The following is a 24,974-nucleotide window of genomic DNA, read 5'->3' on the forward strand; positions in this document are numbered from 1 at the left end:
CTGCTGGTTCCAAACTGGCCAGCTCTATTTATGCAGGGAGTCTGCTAATGATTTCACCGCCCCCCTCATTGGGGAAGCTCATACTCCCACAGGATTGTGGGATTGTCATTAGTCCACAGCCAATGGTAAGCAACCTTTAGTCCACATAATCCAAAAGGATTTAAATGACATGACACCTCAGCTGCAGCGAATTCTTCTTTGTCTCTGCCAATATGACTTTGAACTCGTCTACACACCAGATAAGGAACTGATCATCGCGGATGCCCTGTCCCGATCCGTCACCACGCCGTGTGAACAGGGCGTCTTCATTCGCCACATTGAAACACAGCTGCAACTGTGTACCAGCAACCTCCCAGCCACTGATGAACGAGTTATACAAATACGTGGAAGAAACTGCCAAAGATTCCCTCCTGCAGCGCATGATGAAGCACCTCGCCCATGGCTGGCAAAAGGGGCAGTGCCCCCAGTTCTTCAACGTTAAGGACGAGCTGACGGTTGTTGAGGGGATCCTTCTTAAACTAGATAGAATCGTCATTCCCCAAAGCATGCAAAACATGGTGCTCAGACAGATCCATGAGGGTCACCTGTGAGTCGAGAAATGTTGACGCAGAGCTCGGCAGGCAGTTTACTGGCCTGGCATAAGCCAGGACATTGCCAACACAGTCCTCAACTGCACAACATGCCAGAAGTTTCAACCAGCTCAACCCAAGGAAACGCTGCAACAGCACAAGATCGTGACTCTCCGTGGTCCAAGGTGGGGATAGACCTCTTTCGCGCCAATGGCCGTGATTACGTGCTCCTGGTCGACTACTTCTCCAGCTACCCAGAAGTGGTGAAACTGTCGGACCTCACGTCAAAGTCCGTCATCAAAGCCTGCCAAGAGACGTTTGCCAGGCATGGGATGCCACTTACGGTAATGAGTGACAAACGTTCATGTTTCTACAGCCAAGAGTGGTCCGACTTTGCACGATCCTATCCACTTTAGTCACATTACATCCAGTCCCCATTACCCGCAATCAAACGGGAAGGCCAAGAAAGGGGTCCACTTTGTCAAGCGGTTGCTGTGCAAGGCTGCAGACTCAGCCTCGGATTTCAACCTGGTGCTGTTGGCATACAGGGCAACCCCTCTGTCGACTAGTTTGTCTCCGGTGCAGTTGCTCATGAACCGCAACCTGAGGGTGACTGTTCCAGCCATCCATGTTCCAGACCTTGACCACCTCACGGTGCTGCAGAATGTGCAGCGATCCAGGGACCAGCAAAAGATCACGTATGATGCTCATGCTACGGATCTGCCTGCGCTGGCTCCAGACGATGTTGCTCACGTTCAGCTGCCTGAGGGAGGTTCGTCAGCGCCAGTTGTTGTCAGACAGGCTGCTCCCAGGTCTTTCGTTGTCCAAATGGCTGATGGCTCCATTTTACGGCGCAACAGGAGGGCGCTGCGTAAGGTTCCCTGCACATCACCCAACCGCACTTTCCCGTATGTCATCATGCCTCCTCCGGGCGTCTTGCGCCACGAGGCCACCGATCTGGCAGCGATCCCACCTGTCCACAAGGCCACCGAGATGGCACCCATCCCACCTGTCCAGGTGCCGGCGTTCCCCCCTCCACCTCTGCGGCGATCAACGAGAATTCGTTGCCCACCACAAAGACTGAATCTATAGAGTTAAATCTTGTAAGTTTTGTTCAGTTTGCTCTGTATCTGCACGATAGACACCTTCCCATGTACATATGTTCATTCATTCCCCACTTGTACATAATTATGCATGCATATACAGCCACGTTCCAAAATTTATTTTAAAAGGGGGAGATGTCATAATATCCACTCATGCAGACAGGCAGTGATTGACACACAGGATAAAAAATGAACACACACGACACAGAACAACCAATCACCAGACAGGACACCACCACTATAAAGCCCACATGGCATTAAGGCTCTCTCTTTCTCCCAGGACACGGCCAGGGAGATAGTCGCAGTGCACAGGCCAATGAACATCATCACCATGTGATAGAGGGCTAGTCTGGTCAAGCCAGTAGGAGGTTATCAGTTAGATTAATAGAGTGTCAACCCACAGCAGATTATGTACAGCAATCAACAGATTCAATAAAACAGTGTTGGACCATCTCCTGTGTCGGAAGCCTGTTTCACGTTTTACTGCATCCAGTTGCAGTCGATGTTCGACCAACACAAATAATACATCAGGCTGCTGCCAGATATTAAATGCCTCATTTTCAATCATGTTTCACTTGTTCTCTCTGCAAATTATTGGCTAGATTGAAAGAGGGACTGGGATTTTGAGCTCAAAAATGAATGGTCTCAGATTTCTAGTCAATTGTATCAAAGGGGAGCTTTGTAGCCTCAAGAACACAGGAAAAGCCAGAGTGAGAAATGGGTTTCCTCTCAAATATGAACTCTGCAGGCAGATTTTAATGAAGGTAAGAGTAATCCTGACATCTGCCACCAAAACTGGCAGGATCCCTGCCGACTTGATCTCTGGGAGCCCCAAGGGAATTAAGTCCCAAAGTGGCAGTGGAAACCCTCTCACAAGAGCCCAGAACACCACAGAGGACATTTAATTGCAGACTGCAGGACGTGTTCAACTAGGATGAAAATCCCACCTCAGTTGGTGTTTGTTAAATCAGAGGCTGGCAGCTCTGAATCACGGTCGTTACAACTGGGAGTGGTGACTGTGGCTGTAATTTATTGTGGAACCTCTGGTGAAAGGCAAGTGATGGTAAGATGAACATCATGGGAAAGGGGTTGCCAGCAAGGTTGGAGGGAATCGGAAGGAAGGCCAGGAAGTGTCTCCTCCTCTTCTCGATTCTCCATCCTTCAATCATGCACTGAGTGTACTTGAACGAGGGGTGCATCCTCCGCTCCTTTTCTTGTCAGTCCCCCATCTGCTGCTGGTTGATAAGCAATGGCAATGGTTGGGGTTATTAAGGGCGCATCAACTTCTCATTAAAAGGTCTCAACTGAAGGAGGTCGAGGGTGGAGGCAGCCAAAGGGTGGGCCAGGAATGGCGCGACGCACGGGTCAGAGGCCGGCCCGAGAAAGGCTATGGCTGACCGGCGGGGTGGGGGGGGGGTGGGATGTGCCCCCCGACCAGGCTGATCACCTGGAACGTCAAGGGACTGAATGGGCCGGTTAAGAGGGCGCGGGTGTTCGCGCACTTGCGGGCCCTGAGGGCGGACGTAATTATGTTGCAGGAGACACATCTGAAAGTGTCAGACCAGACCGGGCTAAGGAAGGGCTGGATTAGCCAGGTCTTCCACTCGGACTTGGACTCGAAGTCCAGAGGGGTGGCAATCATGATCAACAAGCGGGTGCAATTTGAGGCAGAGGGCATATCTGCAGACAGGGGGGGCAGATACCTGATGGTACGGGGCAGACTGGAGGGGAGAAGGGTGGTGCTGGTGAATATATATGCCCCGAACTGGGATGACGTGGACTTCATTAAAAGAGTGCTGGGGAAGATCCCGGACTTGGATTCTCGCAGGCTAATAATGGGAGGGGACTTTAACATGGTCCTTGACCCGACTTTGGATCGGTCGTGTCCCAGAACGGGTAGACTCTCAGCAATGGCAAGGGAGCTGAAAGGGTTTATGGAGCAAATGGGGGCAGTGGACCCCTGGAGAGAGGGACAGCCAACAGGAAGGGGCTACTCGTTTTACTCGCACGTCCATAAAGTATATTCCAGGATAGATTTCTTTGTAATAAGCAGGGACTGTATGGGGGAGGTAAAGAACACGGAATACTCAGCAATTACCATTTCAGACCATGCCCCGCATTGGGTGGACCTGCAGTTCGGGGGAGCGAGTTATCAACGCCCGCAATGGAGGCTAGATGTGGGACTGCTGTCGGAGGAGGGGATCTGCGAGAGGCTTCGGAAATGTATAAAAAATTACCTGCAGGTGAATGACACTGGGGAGGTCTCAGCGGCGACCGTGTGGGAGGCGCTAAAGGCAGTAGTGCGGGGGGAGCTGATTTCAATTGGGGCCCACAGAGCCACGGCAGACCGGGCAGAGATGGATAGATTGGTCAGGGAAATGGGCCGGATAGATGAAGAGCACGTGGAGTCCCCGGGGGAGGTTTTACTCAGGGAGAGGCGGAGGCTACAGGCGGAACTGGGGGCACTATCCACGAGCAGGGCCGTGGAACAGCTTAGGAAGGCGAGGGGAGTGGTGTACGAGTATGGGGAAAAGGCTAGCAGATTGTTAGCGCAGCAACTCAGGAGGAGGGAGGCGGCCAGGGAAATAGGTAGCGTGAGGGACGAGGGGGGGCGCAAAGTGGAGGATCCGGCAGAATTGAATAGGGTATTCCGGGACTTCTATCGTAAGCTGTATACTTCGGAGCCGCCGGAAGAACCGGAAGGGATGAAAAGGTTTCTGGACGGGTTAACATCCCCAACAGTTGGGGGGGGGGGGGGGGGGGGGGGGGGGGGGCGAGTGGAAGAGCTGGGCGCCCCGATTAGAGTAGAGGAGGTATTGGGGGGCCTAAAGGCCATGCAGTCGGGGAAGTCCCCGGGGCCGGATGGATACCCAGTAGAGTTTTATAGGAAGTTCTCTGAGCTGGTGGGCCCGGTCTTGGCGAGGGTTTTCAATGAGGCAAGGGGCAGAGGGACCCTGCCGCCGACAATGTCACAAGCCACCATATCTCTGATATTGAAGCGGGGTAAAGACCCGGAGGTGTGCGGGTCCTACAGGCCAATCTCCCTGATTAATGTAGACGCCAAGCTCCTGGCAAAGGTACTGGCGGGTAGAATGGAGGACTGTGTACCGGAGGTGATTGGGGAGGATCAAACGGGGTTCGTGAAAGGTCGGCAGCTGGCGGCCAATCTGAGGAGATTACTCAACGTGATAATGATGCCCCCGGCGGGTAGAGAGGTGGAGGTAGTGGTGGCAATGGACGCCGAGAAGGCCTTTGACCGGGTGGAGTGGGACTATCTATGGGAGGTGCTCGGACGGTTTGGGTTCGGGGAGGGATTGGTGGATTGGATCAATTATTATATCAGGCCCCGAGGGCCAGCGTCAGGACCAACAGAGAAGTGTCGGAGTACTTTAGGTTGTACCGAGGGACCAGGCAGGGCTGCCCGCTCTCCCCGCTGCTGTTTGCGCTGGCCATAGAGCCGCTGGCGATGGCGCTGAGAGCCGCAGAGGGTTGGAAGGGGATGGTGAGGGGTGGGGTTGAACACAGGGTTTCTCTTTATGCAGACGACCTGCTCCTGTACGTGTCGGACCCAGTGGCCGGGATGGGAACTATACTGGGAATGCTGAGGGAGTTCGGCCAGTTCTCAGGATACAAATTAAATACGGTCAAGAGTGAAATGTTTGTGGTCCAGGCAAGGGGCCAGGAGAACAGATTGAGAGGGCTACCGTTTAGGCTGGTTGAGGAAAATTTCCGGTATTTGGGAATCCAGGTGGCACGAGACTGGGGCAGGCTGCATAAGTTAAATTTGGCCAGGGTGGTGGAGCAAATGAAGGGAGAGTTTCGGAGATGGGATGCACTCCCGCTGTCGCTGGCAGGGAGGGTGCAGACTGTAAAGATGACAATCCTCCCTCGATTTTTGTTTATTTTTCAGTGCCTCCCAATCTTTATCCCACAGTCCTTCTTCAAAAGAGTTAACGGGCTGATCATGAGCTTTGTCTGGGCGGGAAAGTCTCCGTGGGTGAAGAAGACGATGTTGGAGAGGAACCGCAGCGAGGGAGGGCTGGCTTTGCTGAGTCTGGTCAATTATTACTGGGCGGCCAACATCGCTATGATAAGGAAGTGGATAGTGGGTACGGGGTCTATTTGGGAGCGGGTGGAGGCGGCTTCGTGCAGGGGCTCCAGTTTGGAAGCCCTGGTCACGGCTCCTCTACCGCTGCCGCCGGCCAAGTACACCACCAGCCCGGTAGTGGTGGCGACCCTGCGGATATGGGGCCAGTGGAGGAGGCATGTGGGGGAGATGGGGGCGTCTGTCTGGGCGCCAATCTGCGACAACCATCGGTTTGCCCCCGGCAGAATGGATGGGGGGTTCCGAGTATGGCGGCGAGCAGGGGCGGGAAGGGTGGGTGATATGTTCCTGGAAGGGAGCTTCGCGAGTTTGAGGAGCTTGGAGGAGAAATTTGGGTTGGTAAGGGGAAATGATTTTAGATACCTACAGTTGCGGGACTTTGTTCGTAGACAGGTCCCATCTTTCCCGCGCCTCCCGCCAATGGGGATCCTAGACAGAATAGTCTCTGGGAGGGATGAAGGGGGAGGGTAGAGTCTCGGGTATTTATAAGGTGCTCATGAGGGAGGAAGGGTCCCAGACAGAGGAACTGAAACTTAAATGGGAGAAGGAGATAGGCGGGGAAATGGAGGATGGGCTGTGGGCAGAGGCCCTGAGTAGGGTAAACTCGACCGCAACATGTGCTAGGCTCGGGCTGATCCAATTTAAGGTCGTTCACCGGGCCCATATGACGGTGGCTCGGATGAGCAAATTTTTCGGAATAGAGGACAAATGCGCTAGGTGCGCGGGAGGACCAGCGAACCATGTTCACATGTTCTGGGCATGCCCTGAGCTGAGGGGGTACTGGGAGGGATTTGCGGGGGTTATGTCCCAGGTGCTAAAAACAAGGGTGGTGATGAGCCCAGGGGTGGCAATTTTTGGGGTTTCGGAAGACCCGGGCGTTCAGGGGGAGAAAGAGGCCGATGTGTTGGCCTTTGCTTCCCTGATAGCCCGGCGACGAATATTATTGGCGTGGAGGGACTCAAAGCCCCCGAAGACTGAGTGGTGGCTTGCGGACATGTCGAGTTTCCTGGGGATGGAAAAAATTAAGTTCGCCTTGAGGGGTTCTGTGCAGGGGTTCACCCGGAGGTGGCAACCATTTATTGACTTCTTTGCGGGAGAGTGAGCGTCAGCAGGGGGGGTGGGGGGAGGGGGGGTAGAGTAGAGTAGGAGGGAAAATATGGCGGGTAGTACCGGTGGGAGGGGAGCGGGCTTGTGCAATATGTTACGGTGGAAGTATTGAAAGTACGTGGATGTTTGCACATTTTTGCCTTTTTTGCTTCCTTTCTGATGATGTCTGTAACTGTTTATAAAGCCAAAAACTACCTCAATAAAATTGTTTATTAAAAAAAAAGGTCTCAACTGACATCCTGGTAGTAAGGCTGTCTGCAAACCTTTTTTAAATAAATTTAGAATATCCAATTATTTTTTTCAATTAAGGGGCAATTTAGCATGGCTAATCCACCTACCCTGCACATCTTTGGATTGTTGGGGTGAGACCCACACAAACACGGGGAGAATGTGCAAACTCCACACTGATAGTGCCTCGGGGCTGTGATCGAATCTCCGGCTGCTCAGTGCCGTGAGGCAGCAGTGCTAACCACTGTCCCGCCTCCTGTCCACAAATATTAACAGTCCAAGATTTAATTTGGGAAAGGGGGGGGAGGAGGAGGGGAAGGGCAGCATCCTCACCCTCACCTCCCACACAACCAAGCAACCCCCTCCCCACTTTCTAACTCGCCTCTGGGTGTGACATTAAATTCTGCACTTGGTTTACTTCTTAAATGCCCCTGAAGAAAAATCAATAAATTTATAAATATATCTTCCAATTCTCAATCCAAATTCTCAATAGACATTGAGCTAGCATCTTTTTCAAAGAATCAAGTTGACCTGAAATCAACTACTTTCTCCAGTGTGTTCTCCACCAACTACCCTGTGGGAAATAACGGGTGCGATTCTGCCAAAAGAATTTCTGAGTGTCATTTTGGGCAGGTTGGCAGGGTGTTTCCCGCCAGCTTTTTGGGTCAGATCCTGACTTGGATCTCAATCATTCTTTTATGATCATACATTTTTTTGGGCCTTGAGGAGTTTCTCCCCAGTCGCACTCACACATAGAAATTGTTTCAGCAGTGGAGAGCTGAACTCGCCAGCGAGACAGGCTCCTCCAAGATCAGGGTGCCATTTTAAAAGGTTGCCCCGATCTCCAAGTTAGCTTGGGTGTCCCCCACAGCCCCCAGCCAAGGGCAGTGCCACCCTTCACAGACATGGGGCTTACCGCTCCCTCCTCCTCCCCCCCCCCCCTCAAGTGTGGATGCCCTTCTATGGGGTAGCTTTGGGCCCACTTTCACCCTCCAACCTTAATGGGACCCCTTAATACACCCCCTTCACTGCCCCCTTCCTTGATACGCCCATATCATGGGCATGCCCCCCTCATGCCCTGATCCTTGGCAGTGCCGACATGGCACCCAGGAAGTGCCCCTGGCCCCTGGTTGGGACTGCCAGGGTGCCCGGGGGAGTCTAGGATCCTGTCTTGTCCCCGACCATATGGGGTTCCATTGGCCTCCGAGGCCCCTGAGTGGCCATCATGACTGTCTCCCCTTGTGGAAAGCAGTACGAATCGGCGTCCGGTTGAGGCCTTGTCGGTGTGGCTGGTGAATTACTGGTTCCGTGTGAATATGACCAAATATCTCATTTAAATATCATTATCTGGATCACACCCAGCAGTGACATGATCGCCGCCATGCCCGATTTGGGTCTGTACCAGGATTCACCCATCGTTCCCAGCACAATGCAATCACTGAAACCGTGCCCAACATTTCTCGAAGACAAATTTTCCTCTTTACTTGCACTTGGGTATGCAAAAGGAAACAAAGGCAGTGATCTGTAATGGCAGGTTTCCTGCCCTGTTATGCTGCTCAGGCTTTCCTGGGCTTCCACATGATTATATAACTCAGTCTGCACTTGTTGGATATTTCTCAGGGGACATACAGAGAAAGTTGACATTCATAATTAATGTTAATACTTTAAAAACTTTCCTTGAGGACAAGAGAAAGGAGGCTGGATTCTCTGCTCCCTGACAGCAAAATCGCGTTCGGTGACAGGGTGGAGAATCCATTTTGACGCTGAAATTGGGGCGCGCCGGTTTTCCGATTCCCAGCACCTTGAAAAGTGGTGTACTCTAGAAGTACATCGTGCTATGTATCCACGGTCTCATCCGTCGTGAACTTAGCGTGGCGGCTGCGGACTCAGTCTGGCGCCGCCACAGTCGGAGGAGGGCCGATCCGCGGGCAGAGGGAGCTTCATTCGGGGCTGAGGGTACTGTGGGCGGGCGGGCGGTCTGGGGCGCGTGAGTGGCCCAAGGGGGGTACTAATTTTGCGGTCCGGGTCCGCCATGAAGCACGGCACGACCGATACAGGCCGCCGCCGTGAGCATGCGCAGGCACGGGCCCGGAAATGCTCAGAGCCATATCGGCAGCTAGAGCTGCCTCCCTGCCAGCCCCCAGAAAAACGGCGAACAGGTGGCCGTTTTTGCCAGTTTTCCTGGTGTAAAACACGACCGTTTTCACACTGGCGTGGAGATTCTGGCCGTGATCCTCCGATATCGCGGCCAAGTGTTGATGCCGGCGTCAACGGGCCTCCAGGCCCAGTAATGGTAGCACGGTAGCATGGTGGTTAGCATCAATGCTTCACAGCTCCAGGGTCCCAGGTTCGATTCCCGGCTGGGTCACTGTCTGTGCGGAGTCTGCACGTCCTCCCTGTGTGTGCGTGGTTTTTCTCCGGGTGCTCCGGTTTCCTCCCACAGTCCAAAGATGTGCGGGTTAGGTGGATTGGCCAGGCTAAATTGCCCTTAGTGTCCTAAAAAATAAGGTTAATGGGGATTGTTGGGTTGCTGGTATAGGGTGGATACGTGGGCTTGAGTGGGGTGATCATTGCTCGGCACAACATCGAGGGCCGAAGGGCCTGTTCTGTGCTGTACTATTCTAATTCTAATGTCCTGTTCCTCAGGGGCCAGAACGGCGGCGGAGTGCTGTGCGCTGCTCCGGCGCCGAAAGCCGGCCGCTGCATGGCGGGCACGACTCCGCACATGTGCACGCAGCCCGTCTCTGCACCGCTCAGAGCACCATGTCGGCGACCAAACAGCGGGCCAGCGCGGAAGGAGGTAGGTCCCCTCCAGATCGCGGACGCCCACCGATCGGAAGCCCGATCGCAGGCCTGGACCCTGTGGAAGCCCCCCCCGGAGTCTGATTCCCCCCCCACCCCCAAGGACGTCCACATCGGCCGCGGGTCCGGGCTCCCACCAGGTGGTGTTAGGTTTGAACCACGCCGGAGGGACTCGGCGGAAGTTCGGCCCACCCCCGCGGAGAGTCGCTGCGGGGGCGTTTTCAGCGTCCCCCGACTGGTGCCGCGGCAACCACGCGGGCACAACTGGCCGGAAAATCAGTGCCCCGGTGTCGGAGCGGCGTGGTGGGATTCTCGCGCCCCCCGGCGATTCTCCGACCCGCCGTGGGCTCGGAGAATCCCGGGAGTCTCCCAAACGGAGAATCCAGGCCAGGATATTTTATGGCAATGAGAAACTTTTCTGTTACCTTTGAGCTGAAAACTGAGCACGTGTTTGCTTCCATTACTGAGCTTGCCAGCTTCTCATGGAAGTATTAACATGGTGGTGGTGATGGCGTGAATTGGCCCTGATTTGCCATTAATTCCAGTGATAATGCAGTTGATACAAATGTGCAGTGAGCAGTAGTGCAAGAGATGGGTCAAATTTGGGAATTTTAAATGTAGCAACCAAATGTGGATACATTGTGAAGAGAAGGAATTCCTAACCTGCATTAGTTGTAGTCACTGCAAGAATTAACAGTGGAAATAGTAGAACTACTCCAAGATTGATCATCTGCGCTGCATACCCTGATTTTTCACTCATTGTGAGCTGTAATATATACACAAAATCAATTTAGTTTAACCTCTTTTACCAACCTTTCCCAAACTTCTAATCATTTTTGCTTCACTGTCACAAATAAATGATGGTAAATTGAAATAAAATTCTTAAACTCCAACACTGCATATTACTCAATTTCACAAAGCATTATACTTATCCCAATAGGAAAGTCCCACATCTACTATAATGCTTTCTATAAAATAAATGTAATGGTTGGGAGAATTTATAGACAATGATGTAAGTAATTAGTTTGATTAGATTGAAAAACTATGTAATCACTGACCACCGGATTTTAGAATTCTCAATCATATTCTAAATAAAAATGTAGCTGTAGTACATAGCAGAAATCCTACTCTCCACAAAATTAAACAGATATTGGGTGGCACGATAGCACAGTGGTTAACACTATTGCTTCACAGTGCCAGGGTCCCAGGTTCGATTCCCAGCTTGGGTCACTGTCTAAGCGGAGTGTGCACGTTCTCCCTGTGTCTGCGTAGGTTTCCATCGGGTGCTCTGGTTTCTTCCCACAAGTCTCGAAAGACGTGCTGTTAGGTAATTTGGACATTCTGAATCCTCCCTCTGTGTACCCGAACAGACGCCGCAATGTGGCCATTAGGGGCTTTTCACAGTAACTTCATTGCAGTGTTAATGTAAGCCTACTTGTGACAATAATGATTATTATTATTATTCTATGTGAGCGGCTCGTTTCAGGGCAGCACCAGTGATCTGAGTGGCATCTCCCAGTCAGCTGCACACAAATGTGTTAGGGAGGTGATAGATGCCCTTTATATGGGCCGTCGAGCTCGGGACACCTTCATGGTCTCTAGGTTTTGGGATGAGCAAGACTAGGGATGGGGAGATTATTTGACAAAACAAAACTATAGCTGAGGTAATTCAAACAATGATGGATTTGAGTAATATTTTACTCTGAAATCCAAACCGGTGTACACGATTAAAGTGTACTGAAAGCTACGTGAGTGATTTTTACCAAGACACCACTTACTATTTTAAGTTAAAGTAGAAAGATATATTACGATTTTCATCATATAAAACTTCTGCCTACTTTTGAGTATACCAGTGTCATTCTGTGGGAGAAGTCGCAAAGGACAACTTCCCTTTGGTATATTTTGATGGGATGATATTGAAAATATCAAGTATGCAACCTCACCATACCCACAAAGTATATTACAAGATATTGGGTTACGGGGATAAGGTTGAAGTGAGGGCTTAAATGGGTCGGTGCAGACTGGATGGGCCGAATGGCCTCCTTCCGCACTGTATATTCTATGTTCTATGTTAACTAAGGAAACGTCAATTCACACTAACAGTTGTCCTTAAAGATTTATTTGTCATTATTTACTAAGGAACCTAAGTACTGTTGTTCCAGTGTAAGAGCACTGAAAGGAAGTGAATAAAATCAGTCATATTTAGACAGATATCTCAGAAGAATCACTAAATACCGGAGCTCTGCCAAGGAATTGTTGACAGTTTATAAAAGTAGATATAAGTAATATAGGGGGCAGTATAGATCTGAAAATTTGATAGCAGTACTTAAACACACAAACTATAAGTAAGCATAACTGGGATCCCTGTGATCAGTATTAATTATTTTTATGACTTCGTATCATTTGCATCTCCAAACTTTTATCAAGCAACACAAATATCTTGGTCCTAAGCCAACATTTGCATCTGATAGGAAACTGCAAAATGGCCTCATAAAGGATTCAAAACTTGATTAGCTTAAGAAACAGTTTTCACAGTTAGGATTGAATTGAAAAAGTAATTTACTATTGTGATACTTCCGATAAATCATTAAGCAAATACATATGTAGAGCCAAATCACTGTTGGCAACTGATAATTGCCTGGTTTTGTTAGCCAAACTTTTATTTAAAAATAACCGTCAAATTCTTCAGAGTTATTCTTTCTAAGTCCAGAAGACTGGGAGAACCCAAACAAAGTTTCATGTCCATTTAATTTGTTTTGCATAGAAACTATATTTTCTGTAGGATGCATCACATTGAAGTTGTGATGAAAGTCCAAATTAGAAACTATTTTTGCTAGAGGTCCACCATAACATACCTGCTACTGAGCCAAATAGACAAGGAAAGTTCCAGGTTTGTTTCTTGGTCTATTACATTGGTCCTTTAAGCTAACTGATCTCAGCACGTAAGCAAATGTAACATAATTTTGGCCACGGGTTTCCCTGGGCTAAGAAGGTGGAAAATGAGAGTCACTATTTCTCGTTACTATTGAGTAATTTATGCTGATAAAGTGCATTGTGAATGTTAGTTAAGGCAATTAGGTTTAAAGTAGTATTGGAAAAAAAACACAGCAAAAGCAAAGAGAATATATATTCCCAACAGGAAGAGAACTGATTTGAGAAGGGATCTAACATGGATGGACTGGCAGGAAAGTAGTACATAAGTAGCAGTAGGTCTTCAAAACGGAGAAAGTTTGAGTCCAAATCAAACATATGCTCAAAAAGAGGAAAGATGGTGCATCCAAAGCTAGGAGTTCCCTGTATGACAAAGGAAATGGAGGTTAAAATAAAACAAAAAAGATTTACAACTAAACTCAGGTACAGAATACAACAGACTACTACAGAGAGCATGAGAGAAATTGATATAGGGCAAAAACAAAGGTATCTGTAAAGATTCACAGCTTAAGATGAAAGGTAACCCAAACACCTTTATAAACATTTAAAGAGTAAAAGGATGGTGGGGCCAATTTGGGGGCAAAATCTTTTTGTGGGGACAGAGAGCATGACCAAGGTACTGAATGAGTACTTCCCATCTGTGTTCACAAAAGGAGGAGGACATTAATGTTGTACTAAAGAGAGAATTACAGATTTTGGACAGGATAAAAATAAATGGGGAGGTAGTAAATATGTTGGTAGCACCTGGTCCAGATGGGATGCATCCTAGGTTGCTGAGGGAAGCTAAGATGGAGCTAGCAGAAGCTCTAACCACAATCTTTGAATCCTCCATGGATATGGGAGTGGTACCAGAAGTGTGGAGGATTGCAAATGTTACATCCCTGTCCAAAATACAGGAGAGGGATAAACCTGGCAACTACAGGTCAATCAGTCTAAAATCAGCAGTGGGAAAACTACTAGAGACAATTGTCAAGGGCAAAATTAATTCTCACTTGTAGAAACATGCCTAGGAGGAGACACCAGAATGGATTTGTTAAAGGCAAATCATGTCTGTCCAACCTGATGTGGGTTTTTAAATTAAGTAACAAGGGTCAATGAAGGTAGTGCAATCGATGTTTGATATGTGGACTTTCAAAAGTCATGGGGTAGGATATATATGTGGGCTTCAGTAGGGTGCTCTTTGTAAGGGCCGGTGCAAACTCGATGGGTCGAATGGCCTCCTTCTGCACTGTAAATTCTATAATTCCATGATTCTGAAAATCTTGAGTAGATAATTGACTATGGGAGTTCAAGGGGAATTCAATATTAAGATCATTACTTTTCCTGTAATATACAAATTATCGGGGTTTAGGCATAGGGAGTATAATTTTGAAGTTTGTGGATGATACAAAATCTGGCAACATAGTAAATGATGTGGACAATATTAGTAGACTTCAGGAAGAAATAGATAGGCTGGTGAAAAAGGCCTATGCAGGTCAGGCTGAACTGATGTACTTTTGGAAGCAGTTCGCAGAGAGGCAGTATATTGCAAATTGAACTATTTTGAGGGGGAATGCAAGACCACAGGGGCCTGGGGGGTGTAGATTCATAAATCTTTGAAGGTGACAGGGAAGTTGATAATGCAGTTAAGAAAACATATAGGATGCTTGGTTTTGTAAGGGGGCATTGCAAAAACAAGGAAGTTATGCTAAACTTTAACCATTCACTAGTTAGCCCTCAGCTAGACTATTGTGTACAATGTTGGGCACCACACTTTAGGAAGGATGTCAAAACCTTGGAATGGGAACAGAGGGGGTTTACAGGATGACACCAAAATGAGGAACCCCAGTTAAGTGACTGTATTAGGGAAGATGAGAATGTACCCTTTAGCACAGAGAAGGATAGACCTAGTAGGGTATTTAAATTATGATAGAGCACGGGAAGAAAACATCCCTTGGGTCAGTAACCAATGGTCAAAGACTTGAATTAATTTGACAAAGAACTAAGAGGGGAAACAAAATAATTGTTTTCACAAAGTGGGTTATTAAGATCTGGCAGTGTAATAATTGAAAGGGTAGTGGAACCAGAATCTACAGGAGCTTTCAAAAACCTGTACATATATTTTAAGAGGACTACTTTGTAGGATTATGAGGAAAAGTTGTGATTTGGGAATAAATTGGGCAGCTGGATCAAAAAGCTGCATAGGCATGATGAGGCTGAATGGCCTCCTTCTGTGCTGTAAAATTACATAATAGGAGCAGGCCCATCAATGGCACTCTCTACAAAATAATAGGTGCAAGAACCTTTATTTGTTACTCAATATTGGTTAGCTAAAAGACTAAAATTCACTTCCTTGCATCTCGTTCTGTAAAACAACATTTTTACAAATCTCAATTTTAGTAATAGAAATACACTTACTGCTGAGAGCGATCTTTCTATATGAAGAGCAACAAAGATATATACATTTGACACTGAAAGAGAGAAAAAATGGTCAGATTAATGATTTGATTTAAGAGATATACTATTAAAAAAACTGTTCTCTAACGTAAAAGACTGCCCGACACAAGCATTCATTCACTAAATGGAGTTGTTCATAAATTCATTCTGAAGATTAAATGGTACATTTCTCGTCTTGCTTAATAGTTGTTACGGGACTTCTGGTAACAGGGATGTGCTGAGTAGTCACACATCAGGTGGCTCTCCTCCTACGAATCCGAAACTAGGCTCTTTTACTCGAAATAGCCCGCTATTACAGGGAAAAAAGTATCACCGCACCCTAGCCAACAAAACACGAATGAAGATGCCAAGCAACAGCAACTCAAGAGGCCGTAAAGAGATGAAAAATAGGAAAAGCCAGGAGAAGCAAGTGGCTGAGCTGGCAGATGCAGGAAGTGACGAAGCTCGGGCCACGCCAGAATGAGAACAACGGCCCGCTGCATGAGGAGGCCCACCACCCTCCCCACCAGCACCACCACCAGAAGGTGTTGGAGGATGTTCCTCACAAGGGAACCGAGAGAACATAGAGAGGAGATGAAGACCAATGTGCATGCTGTGGTCAGGGTGGCGGCCGCAGGAGCTCTGGCGGTGACCCTGGACATTTGGCGGAGAGGCGACTGGAGGCCCAGGAGAGCACCATAAAGAAGCTAGAAACGGCCTCAACAGACCAGAGTGACCGGATAGCCACCCTGGAAAAGGAAACAACAAGGTTGGTCGCGACGCAAGGCAGTCTGAGTGGAAAGATAAAAGGTCAGTAGAAACCAGTCAAGGCACCTAAACCTGAGGATAGTGGGTGGACCGGAAGGTATCGAAGGCAGGGGCCCCATGGACGATGTGGCCCAAATGCTGGGCAATCTGGTAGAAAGGTATAGCTTCCCCAACCCACCAGGAATAGGCAGAGCCCACCGGTCGCTTCACCCAAGAGTCAAGGCTGGAAGGCAGCCGAGAGTGATAATCGCCAAAATGCACCGGTATCAAGACCGGGAAAGAATCCTGCGCTGGGCAAGGCAGAGGAAAAACTGCAACTAGGAAGGTCACCAGATCAAGATCTACCAGGACATTAGGGCTCACCTGGCCAAGCGCCAGGCAGAGTTCAACAAGGCAAAGGCAGCGCAGTACAAAAACGGCGTAACATTTGGAATGCTGTACCCTGCCAAACTCTGGGTCACATTCCAAGGTAGGGAGCACTTCTTCACGGCCCCTGTGGATGTGGACAAATTTTTCCGTGAGAACGGGCTGGAGAAACGGCAGTGAAAAGAACACCCGAAGAGACTTTATTAATTTATTTAACCAACTTGAAGGACACTTTGCACAGGACTGCATTACCTCGTTCTGAAGACCGGATTTGCAGCAGAAGAAGGAATTGGTGAGGGCAACAGAGTGCAGGGAAGGGTGAGGAGAACGGCAGTTGGGAGAACAGATAGCGGGCGATGGGTGGATGCATAACCGACCCGGGACGGGGGCCACCACACTAGTTGAACAGCTAGCGTACGAAGCATGACCGAGAGAAGAGCCGTGGCACATCTACCGCAACAGAGCGAGTGCCTGGCAAAGGGGAGGAGGGGTATGCATCAGTAACGGGGGGAGGCCAACCAGGGGAAAAAATGGGGGGGAAGGGAACTTGCGGGAGGAGGGGAAGCAATAGAATGGGGGTGCGAGGAGGATGGGAGGAGAATGGGAGGGGTGGAGGGGTGAGAAAGAAAGTACCATATGGAAAACATAGGGACAAGGATAATAAGGGCATTAGGCTGGCTACAACAGAGCCCACGTGGCGACTTGGAACACAAAGGCTCCGTAATCAACCACTTTCGAGGGTCCCTAAACAAAGGGAAACCCCGGAGTCGAGGGGCTCACCCATGTAACGTACATGTGGTAGTATGACTAGGGGTATTACGGTACCAGGAAGTGTGAGCTGCCATTGGTGCAGAGGACTCGCTGCCCACTGGCCCAGGTATGTCATGTGCCTCTCAGCCGATTGGCTGAGAGGTAGGTAGCTCCGCCTATGAGGCGGGCTATAAGAACCTGTGTTCCCCGGCAGTCTGCCATTCTTCTGTACGTCTGCTGCCGGGTCCACTTCTTGTGTATTAAAGCCTATCGTTCTGACTTTATGTAGATACATTACGTTACGTAGAAACGTAGATAATGAAAAAAATGAAATTAAATGAAAATCGCTTGTTGTCACGAGTAGGCTTCAATGAAGTTACTGTGAAAAGCTCCTAGTCGCCACATTCCGGCGCCTGTTCCTGTACCAGCCTCCCCGGACAGCAAATGCAGCAGCAGCATTTAAGCACTTGCTTCAATACCTACTTGAGTACAGCCAAAAACGTCTCGACGAGGGAACAGAAATTGCACATCCTCGACTCGTGCGTCGGCACTGCCGTGTACACGCTCATAGAGGACACGACAGACTACGACGTGGCCATGGACTTACTTAAAGGACATTTCATACGGACGGTGAATCAAGTCTACGCTCGGCACTTACTGGCCACGAGGCAGCAACTTCCTGGTGAGTCTCTGGACGAATTTTACCAGCCCCTCCTCGTGCTGGGGAGGAACTGCGGCTGCCCACAGGTTTCTGCTGCCGAGCATACCGAACTTTTGATCAGAGACGCTTTCGTTGCAGGTATGCAGTCCTCGCAGATCCGCCAAAGACCTTTAGAGAGAGAGACCTTAAGCGTCACGGTGGCACGGGCCCTCGCCTCCTCCCTAGACATCGCTAATTGTTACGTCCGCACGTACGCCCCCGACTGCGCGGCGGCCCCCTGGGCAGCGTGGAACGCGACCTCCCTCACCCCTGCGGATTCGGACACCCCCAGGCCTGCGCCGCAGGGTGCCCCGCTAAACCCACGGGGCCCTGCTGCTATTTTTGTGGCCAGGCAAAGCACCCCGCCAGCGCTGCCCGGCCCGCTCCGCAACCTGTAAAGGCTGCGGCAAGAATGGCCACTTTGCGGCCGTCTGTCAATCAAAAGCGGTCGCTGCAGTCCCGAGCAGCGACCGCAGGTCCTCCCCCCCGCTCTCCTCAGGAGCCCCGTGCGGCCCGCGGACCTCGCTGCCCCCACCCCCCATGTGTGATCCTCGGGCGCCACCATTCTGGGCCCCCGACACCACGTGCGATCCCGGGGGCGCCATTTTGTCCACCCCCCACCACGTGGGGCCGACGGGCGCCGCCATCTTGGATCGGCATCGTGGACCCCGCAGGCGACTACTCTCTGCCGGATGATGACTCGGAGTTTCTGCCACGACTCGCCTCAGTCACATTGGACCAGTCGCGGCCTCGCACTCTATCCACGGCAACCAGGAAGATCCTTCTCAACGGTCACAAGACAAGCTGCCTGCTGGACTCCGGGAGCACAGAGAGTTTTGTCCACCCCGCTACGGTAAGACGCTGCGCTCTTCCTGTTTACCCAGTCAAACAAAAAATCGCTCTGGCCTCCGGTTCGCACTCGGTCCAGATCACAGGATGCTGCATAGCGGACCTCACGGTGCAGGGGAGGGAGTTTAAAAATTACAAGCTCTTCGTCCTTCCCCACCTCTGCGCGGCAGCACTCCTGGGGTTAGATTTCCAGTGCAACCTTCAGAGCTTAACATTCAAATTCGGCGGCCCTATGCGCCCCCCCCCCCCCTTACTGTCTGCAGCCTTGCGTCCCTCAAGGTCAATCCCCCGTCCTTGTTTGCAAACCTCACCCCGGATTGCAAACCCGTCGCCACCAGGAGCAGATGGTACAGTGCCCAGGACCGGACCTTCATCAGGTTCGAAGTCCAACAGCTTCTGAAGGAAGGGGTCATTGAGGCTAGCAACAGTCCCTGGCGAGCACAAGTGCTGGTGGTAAAGACCGGGGAGAAAAATAGGATGGTCATAGGCTACAGTCAGACCATCAACAGGTTTACGCAGCTGGACGCGTACCCTCTCCCACGTATCTCCGACCTGGTCAACAGGATCGCGCAGTACAAGGTCTTCTCCACGGTGGACCTCAAGTCCGCCTACCATCAGCTCCCCATCCGCGCGAGTGACCGAAAGTACGCTGCGTTTGAAGCGTATGGGTGACTCTACCACTTTTAAGGGTTCCCTTTGGTGTCACAAACGGGGTCTCGGTCTTCCAACGTGAGATGGAACGAATGGTCGACCAATACGGTTTACGGGCAACCTTCCCGTATCTCGATAATATCACCATCTGCGGCCACGACCAGCAGGACCACGACACCAACCTCTGAAAATTCCTCCGAACCGCAAAACTCCTTAATCTGACCTATAACAAGGACAAATGCGTGTTTAGCAACGACCATCTAGCCATCCTCGGCTACGTAGTGCGTAACGGAGTGATAGGCCCCGACCCTGAACGCATGCGCCCCCTGATGGAGCTTCCCCTCCCCCACTCCCTCAAAGCCCTCAAGCGCTGTTTGGGCTTCTTTTCATATTACGCCCAGTGAGTCCCCAATTACGCCGACAAAGCCCGTCCCCTCATCCAATCAGCCACTTTTCCCCTGTCGATGGAGGCCCGCCAGGCCTTTAGCTGCATCAAAGTAGACATTGGAAAGGCTACGATGCGAGCTATCGACGAGTCCCTCCCCTTCCAAGTCGAGAGCGACGCGTCCGATGTAGCTCTGGCAGCCACCCTCAATCAAGCGGGCAGACCCGTGGCCTTCTCCTCCTGTACCCTCCACGCTTCCGAAATCCACCACTCCTCGGTCGAGAAGGAAGCACAGATCATAGTTGAAGCTGTGCGACATTGGAGGCACTATCTGGCCGGCAGGAGGTTCACCCTCCTCACAGACCAGCGGTCAGTGGCCTTCATGTTCGACAACGCACAGAGGGGCAAGATAAAGAACGGCAAGATCTTGTGGTGGAGGATAGAACTGTCCACCTACAACTACGACATCTTGTATCTTCCTGGGAAGCTAAACGAGCCTCCCGATGCCCTGTCCTGCGGCACCTGTGCCAACGCACAAGTGGACCGCCTTCGAACCCTCCACGCGGACCTCTGCCACCCGGGGGTCACCCGCTTTTTCCATTTCATAAAGACCCGCAACCTGCCCTACTCCATCGAGGAGGTCAGGACAGTGACCAGGGAATGCCACATCTGCGCAGAGTGCAAGCCGCACTTCTACCGCCCCGAACAAGCTCATCTTATAAAGGCTTCCCGCCCCTTTGATCGTCTCAGCATGGACTTCAAAGGTCCCCTTCCCTCCAACAACCGCAACACATACTTCCTCAACGTGATTGACAAGTACTCCCTCTTCCCCTTCGCCATCCCCTGCCCTGACATGACCACAACCACCATCATTAAAGCCCTACACACTATTTTCTCCCTGTTCGAATTCCCATCTTACATTCATAGCGATAGGGGGTCCTCCTTTATGAGTGACGAGCTGCGTCAATTCCTGCTCAGCAGGGGCATCGCCTCCAGCAGGACGACCAGTTACAACCCCCGGGGTAACGGACAGGTCGAGAGGGAGAACGGTACGGTCTGGAAGACCGTCCTGCTGGCCCTGCGGTCCAGAAATCTCCCAGTCTCCCACTGGCAAGAAGTCCTCCCGGACGCTCTCCATTCTATCCGGTCACTCCTCTGTACCTCCACTAACCAAACGCCTAACGAACGCCTTCTTGTTTTTCCCAGGAAGTCTTCCTCAGGGACCCAGCTCCCGACCTGGCTGGCTGCCCCCCGGGCCCATCCTGCTCCGGAAGCACGTGCGGGTGCACAAGTCGGACCCGTTGGTCAAAAGAGTCCAGCTACTCCACGCAAACCCACAATACGTGTATTTGGAGTATCCCGACGGCCGACAGGACACGGTCTCCCTTCGGGACCTGGCACCCACCCCATCCCGGCCACCCCCCCCCCGGCGCTAGCACCCCCCAACCCCCCCCCCCAACCCCAACTGCCCCCATCAGGCGCCCCCTCCCAGGCCCACTGACACCTACACACATGCGGCCCAGCGGACAGGACGATCCTCCCCCGGCCTGGCCCCCGCTAGCTCGGACTAGGGGTACGGACGCAAGAACAGGATCATCGCTCCCGGAGTCATGGACGACCACCGCTCCAACGTCGCCGGCACAGCTACGCAGGTCAAACAGGACATCCAAGGCACCCAATCGGCTGATCGAGTCCATGTGATCTGCTGATGGAGTCTTGTTTTTTTTGTCTGTTCTCCATTTTTTTCTCCCCCCACCCCCCCATTTTTCCATACTGTACATAGTTTTGTTCTGTATTTTGTACATAATTGCGGGCCAGTGGGCAGCCATCACAGCCGATTGGCTGAGAGGTAGGTAGCTCCGCCTATGAGGCGAGGTATAAGAACCTGTGTTCCCCGGCAGTCTGCCATTCTTCTGTACGTCTGCTGCTGGGTCCACTTCTTGTGTATTAAAGCCTATCGTTCGGACTTTATCTACGTTTTGTGTCCATTGATTGTGCATCAGTACACACAATTGGTGGCCATGTTGGGTGGTCCCTGGATAAAGGGAAACCCCGTGGGCAGGGACCCGGCCTCATGGGGAGAACGGTGACCCTGGCCATTTTGGATGACCCCTAAACAAAGGGAAACCCCGGAGTGCAGGGGCGAGCCCACCAGGCAAGTATGGTTGGTCCCGCAGGAACTGGGAGGACATGGCGGACACACACACAACAAGAAACTCCTATCAGAAGTCACCTGGGATGTCAGGGGTCTTAATGGCCCAGTGAAAAGGTCCGGAGTCTTGACCCACCTCTGAAAAGTATGAAAGCCGACATAATCTTCCTCGAAGTGACGCAACTGAGGGAGAAGGGCCGACTGCAAGTAAGGAAGGGCTGGTGGGACAGCCCTACCATTCCTGCTACGGGACAAGGGCCCGGGGGGTTGCCATACTGCTGTTTAAGAGGATGATGTTTACTGTGACAAGGACGGTTATGGACCCAGAGGGACTCTAGATCATGGTCAGCAGTGACCTGGACAGGGCATTAGTAGTCCTGGTGAATGTGTACGCGCCCAACTGAGACGACATGAAATTTATAGAAAAGATCATGTTGGAAATCCCTGACATTGACACGGACTGGCTTATCATTGGGTGGGGGGGGGGGGGGAGGGGGAGTTCTCCTTCTTCTCCCAGGTACACAATGGATATATACATGGATCAACTTCTTTGTCGTGGGGAAATAGGTGCTTCCAGGGCTAGTAAGAGCGGAATACTCCATGATTGTAATCTCTGACCACGCTCCACATTACGTGGATGTGAGGTTGAAGAAGGGCTGTGCCCAACAACCCCCATGGAGGTAAGACACGGCCCTCCTGGCCGATAAGGCTTTCTGCGAGAAAAAAAATCACAGACCTTGGACGAGTATATTACTAATAACCAGAATGTGGCGGTCTCACCCTCCACATTATGGGAGGTGCTGAAAGCTGTGATCAGGCGTGAAATTATTGCCTACAAGGTACGTAGTGACAGGGAAGAGAGGGTGGCGAGGCAACAACTAGTCAACTCCATTTTGGAGGTAGACTGGCAATACTTCGAGGTCCCGACCGTAGAGCTCCTGGCGGAGGAAAAAGCTGCAAATGGACTTTGACTTGCTCTCCATGAGGAAAGCAGTGCGCTCATCCCACCAGGCACGGGGGACCCTGTACGAAGACAGAGACAAAGTCAACAACCTACTGGCTCATCAGCTGAGAAAGCAGGCAGCCATGAGGGACGTAGCTCAGATTAGAGGCAACATAGACAAACTAGTAGCAGAACCGGAAAAGGTCAACGAGGCATTAGGGATCTTCTACTGGGGGCTGTACACCTCTGAGCCTCCTACAGGGGTCTTGGGGATTAAACAGTTCATCAATGGACTGGACATGCCAGTCGTGGGGGAGGATAGAAAACGGGTGCTGGAAGCACCATTACAACTGGGAGAAATCATGGAGAACATTAACTCCATGCAGGTGGGGAATGTGCCGGGACCACACGGATTCCCGGCAGACTTTTACAAAGAAATTGCAACAGCACTGCTCCGCACTTACGGGAGATGCTAGCATGAGCCTCCAATTTCACAGATACCCAAAAAAGACAAAAACCCAACAGAATGAGGGTCCTACAGACCCATTTCGCTGCTAAACGTGGACATGAAAATACTGGCCAAGATCCTAGCCAGAAGACCGGAGGACTGTGTACCAGAGGTCGTAGCAGAAGACCAAACGGGATTTGTCAAAAGCAGACAGCTAGCATTGAACATCAGGCGCCTGCTGAACTTGATAAGGACCCCATCCAGGAAGAGGAAGGGGTGCCCATCTCCCTGGATGCAGAAAGGCCTTCTACAGAGTCGAATAGAACTACCTCAAAGGGTACCGGAGCAGTTCAGGCTTGGAGCAGGGTTCACCACCTGGGCAAAACTCCTGTACAGCTCTCACATGGTGAGCGTACAGACAAAAAGCACTTCCAGTTGCACAGAGGCACAAGGCAGGGATGCCTATTGCCCCCGCTACTGTACACCTTAGCGATCGGACCACTAACAATTGCGTTCAGGGTGGCAAACAATTGGAAGGGGATCCGGAGGGGAGACTGAGAGCATAGAGTCTCGCTCTATGCGGATGCCCTGCCCCTCTACATCTTAGACAAGCAAGCAGTATGGAGGGAATCATGGCACTCTTGAAAGGGTTTGCCGCCTTCTCATGCAACAAACTCAGCCTGAGCAAAAGCGAGATCTTCCTGGTGAACCCACAAGGGGGAGGGGCAGAGTTGGAGTGACTGCCATTTAAACAGACCCGACACAAATTTTACTACCTGAGGATCCAAATCGCCCAGGACTGGACACAAATCCACCAATGGAATCTGATCAGCCTGGTGGAGGAAGTTAAAATGGATCTGCAGAAGTGGGAAACGCTCCCACTCACTCTAGCAGGGAGAGTGCAGACGATCAAGATGAACGTACTGCCCAGGTTCCTCTTCCTGTTCAGATCCATACCGATCTGCACCACCCAAGAAAAACTCTAGGATCTCCAAAAAGGTCCTGCAGAGAATGAGAACCATTGGGGGGGGGGGGGGGGGGGGGGGGGGGGGGGGGGGGGGGGTAAGCCCTCCCAAACTTGCAATATTACCACTGGGCAGCAACTGCAGAAAAGGTAAAGGGGTGGATAAAGGAACCAGAAACCAGGTGAGTGAGAATGGACGAGGGTTCCTGCACGGGGACCTCCCTCTGAGCCCTGGCCATGGCAGCACTCCCATCCCCACCGAACAAAAACTCAACGAGCCCAGTGCTGATAGCCACACTTCAGTCGTGGATTAACCGAAATGACCATTAAGGCCCTAATCTGCAACAACCACAGGTTCGCGCCAGCCATAATGGACGCCATCTTCAAAAGGTTTTGACAGGACTGGGGGACGTTGACAGTTAGGGACTTCTACGCAGACAGCAGACTGATAACACTAGAGGAACTAACAGAGAAGTTACAGCTGACAGGGGGAAACAAGCTAAGATACATGCAGGTCAAAAATTTCTTACGTAGGGAAACAAAGAGATACCCATGGCCACCACAATAATCACTGTTAGAGGATCTACTGGACGCAGAGATCTTAGGGAGGGGGAACTGTGACGACCTGTATGGACGATTACTGGAAAGGGGACACACACCACTGGACGAGACAAGGGAAAACTGGGAGGGAGACCCAGGGTTTGAGATAGGATGGAGACTCTGGAGCGAAGCACTGTA

At 51.0% G+C, this 24,974-nt stretch overlaps 1 protein-coding gene across 2 annotated transcripts in view; it reads right to left on the minus strand.

The window, feature by feature from the left end:
• The window catches only part of LOC119971461 (diacylglycerol O-acyltransferase 1-like), a 423,136-nt gene that overhangs the window by 287,179 nt on the left and 110,983 nt on the right, over positions 1-24,974 (minus strand). For both annotated transcript variants that reach the window (XM_038807022.1, XM_038807020.1), the window contains 2 exons: positions 15,243-15,295; positions 10,578-10,680 (listed from right to left, as the gene is read on the minus strand). In XM_038807022.1, the coding sequence (XP_038662950.1) occupies positions 10,578-10,680; positions 15,243-15,295 (156 nt within the window). The remainder of the gene's footprint in view (positions 1-10,577; positions 10,681-15,242; positions 15,296-24,974) is intronic.

This window comes from Scyliorhinus canicula, chromosome 9 (assembly GCF_902713615.1).
Source record: "Scyliorhinus canicula chromosome 9, sScyCan1.1, whole genome shotgun sequence".
In the NCBI taxonomy this organism is placed as follows: Eukaryota; Metazoa; Chordata; class Chondrichthyes; order Carcharhiniformes; family Scyliorhinidae; genus Scyliorhinus; species Scyliorhinus canicula.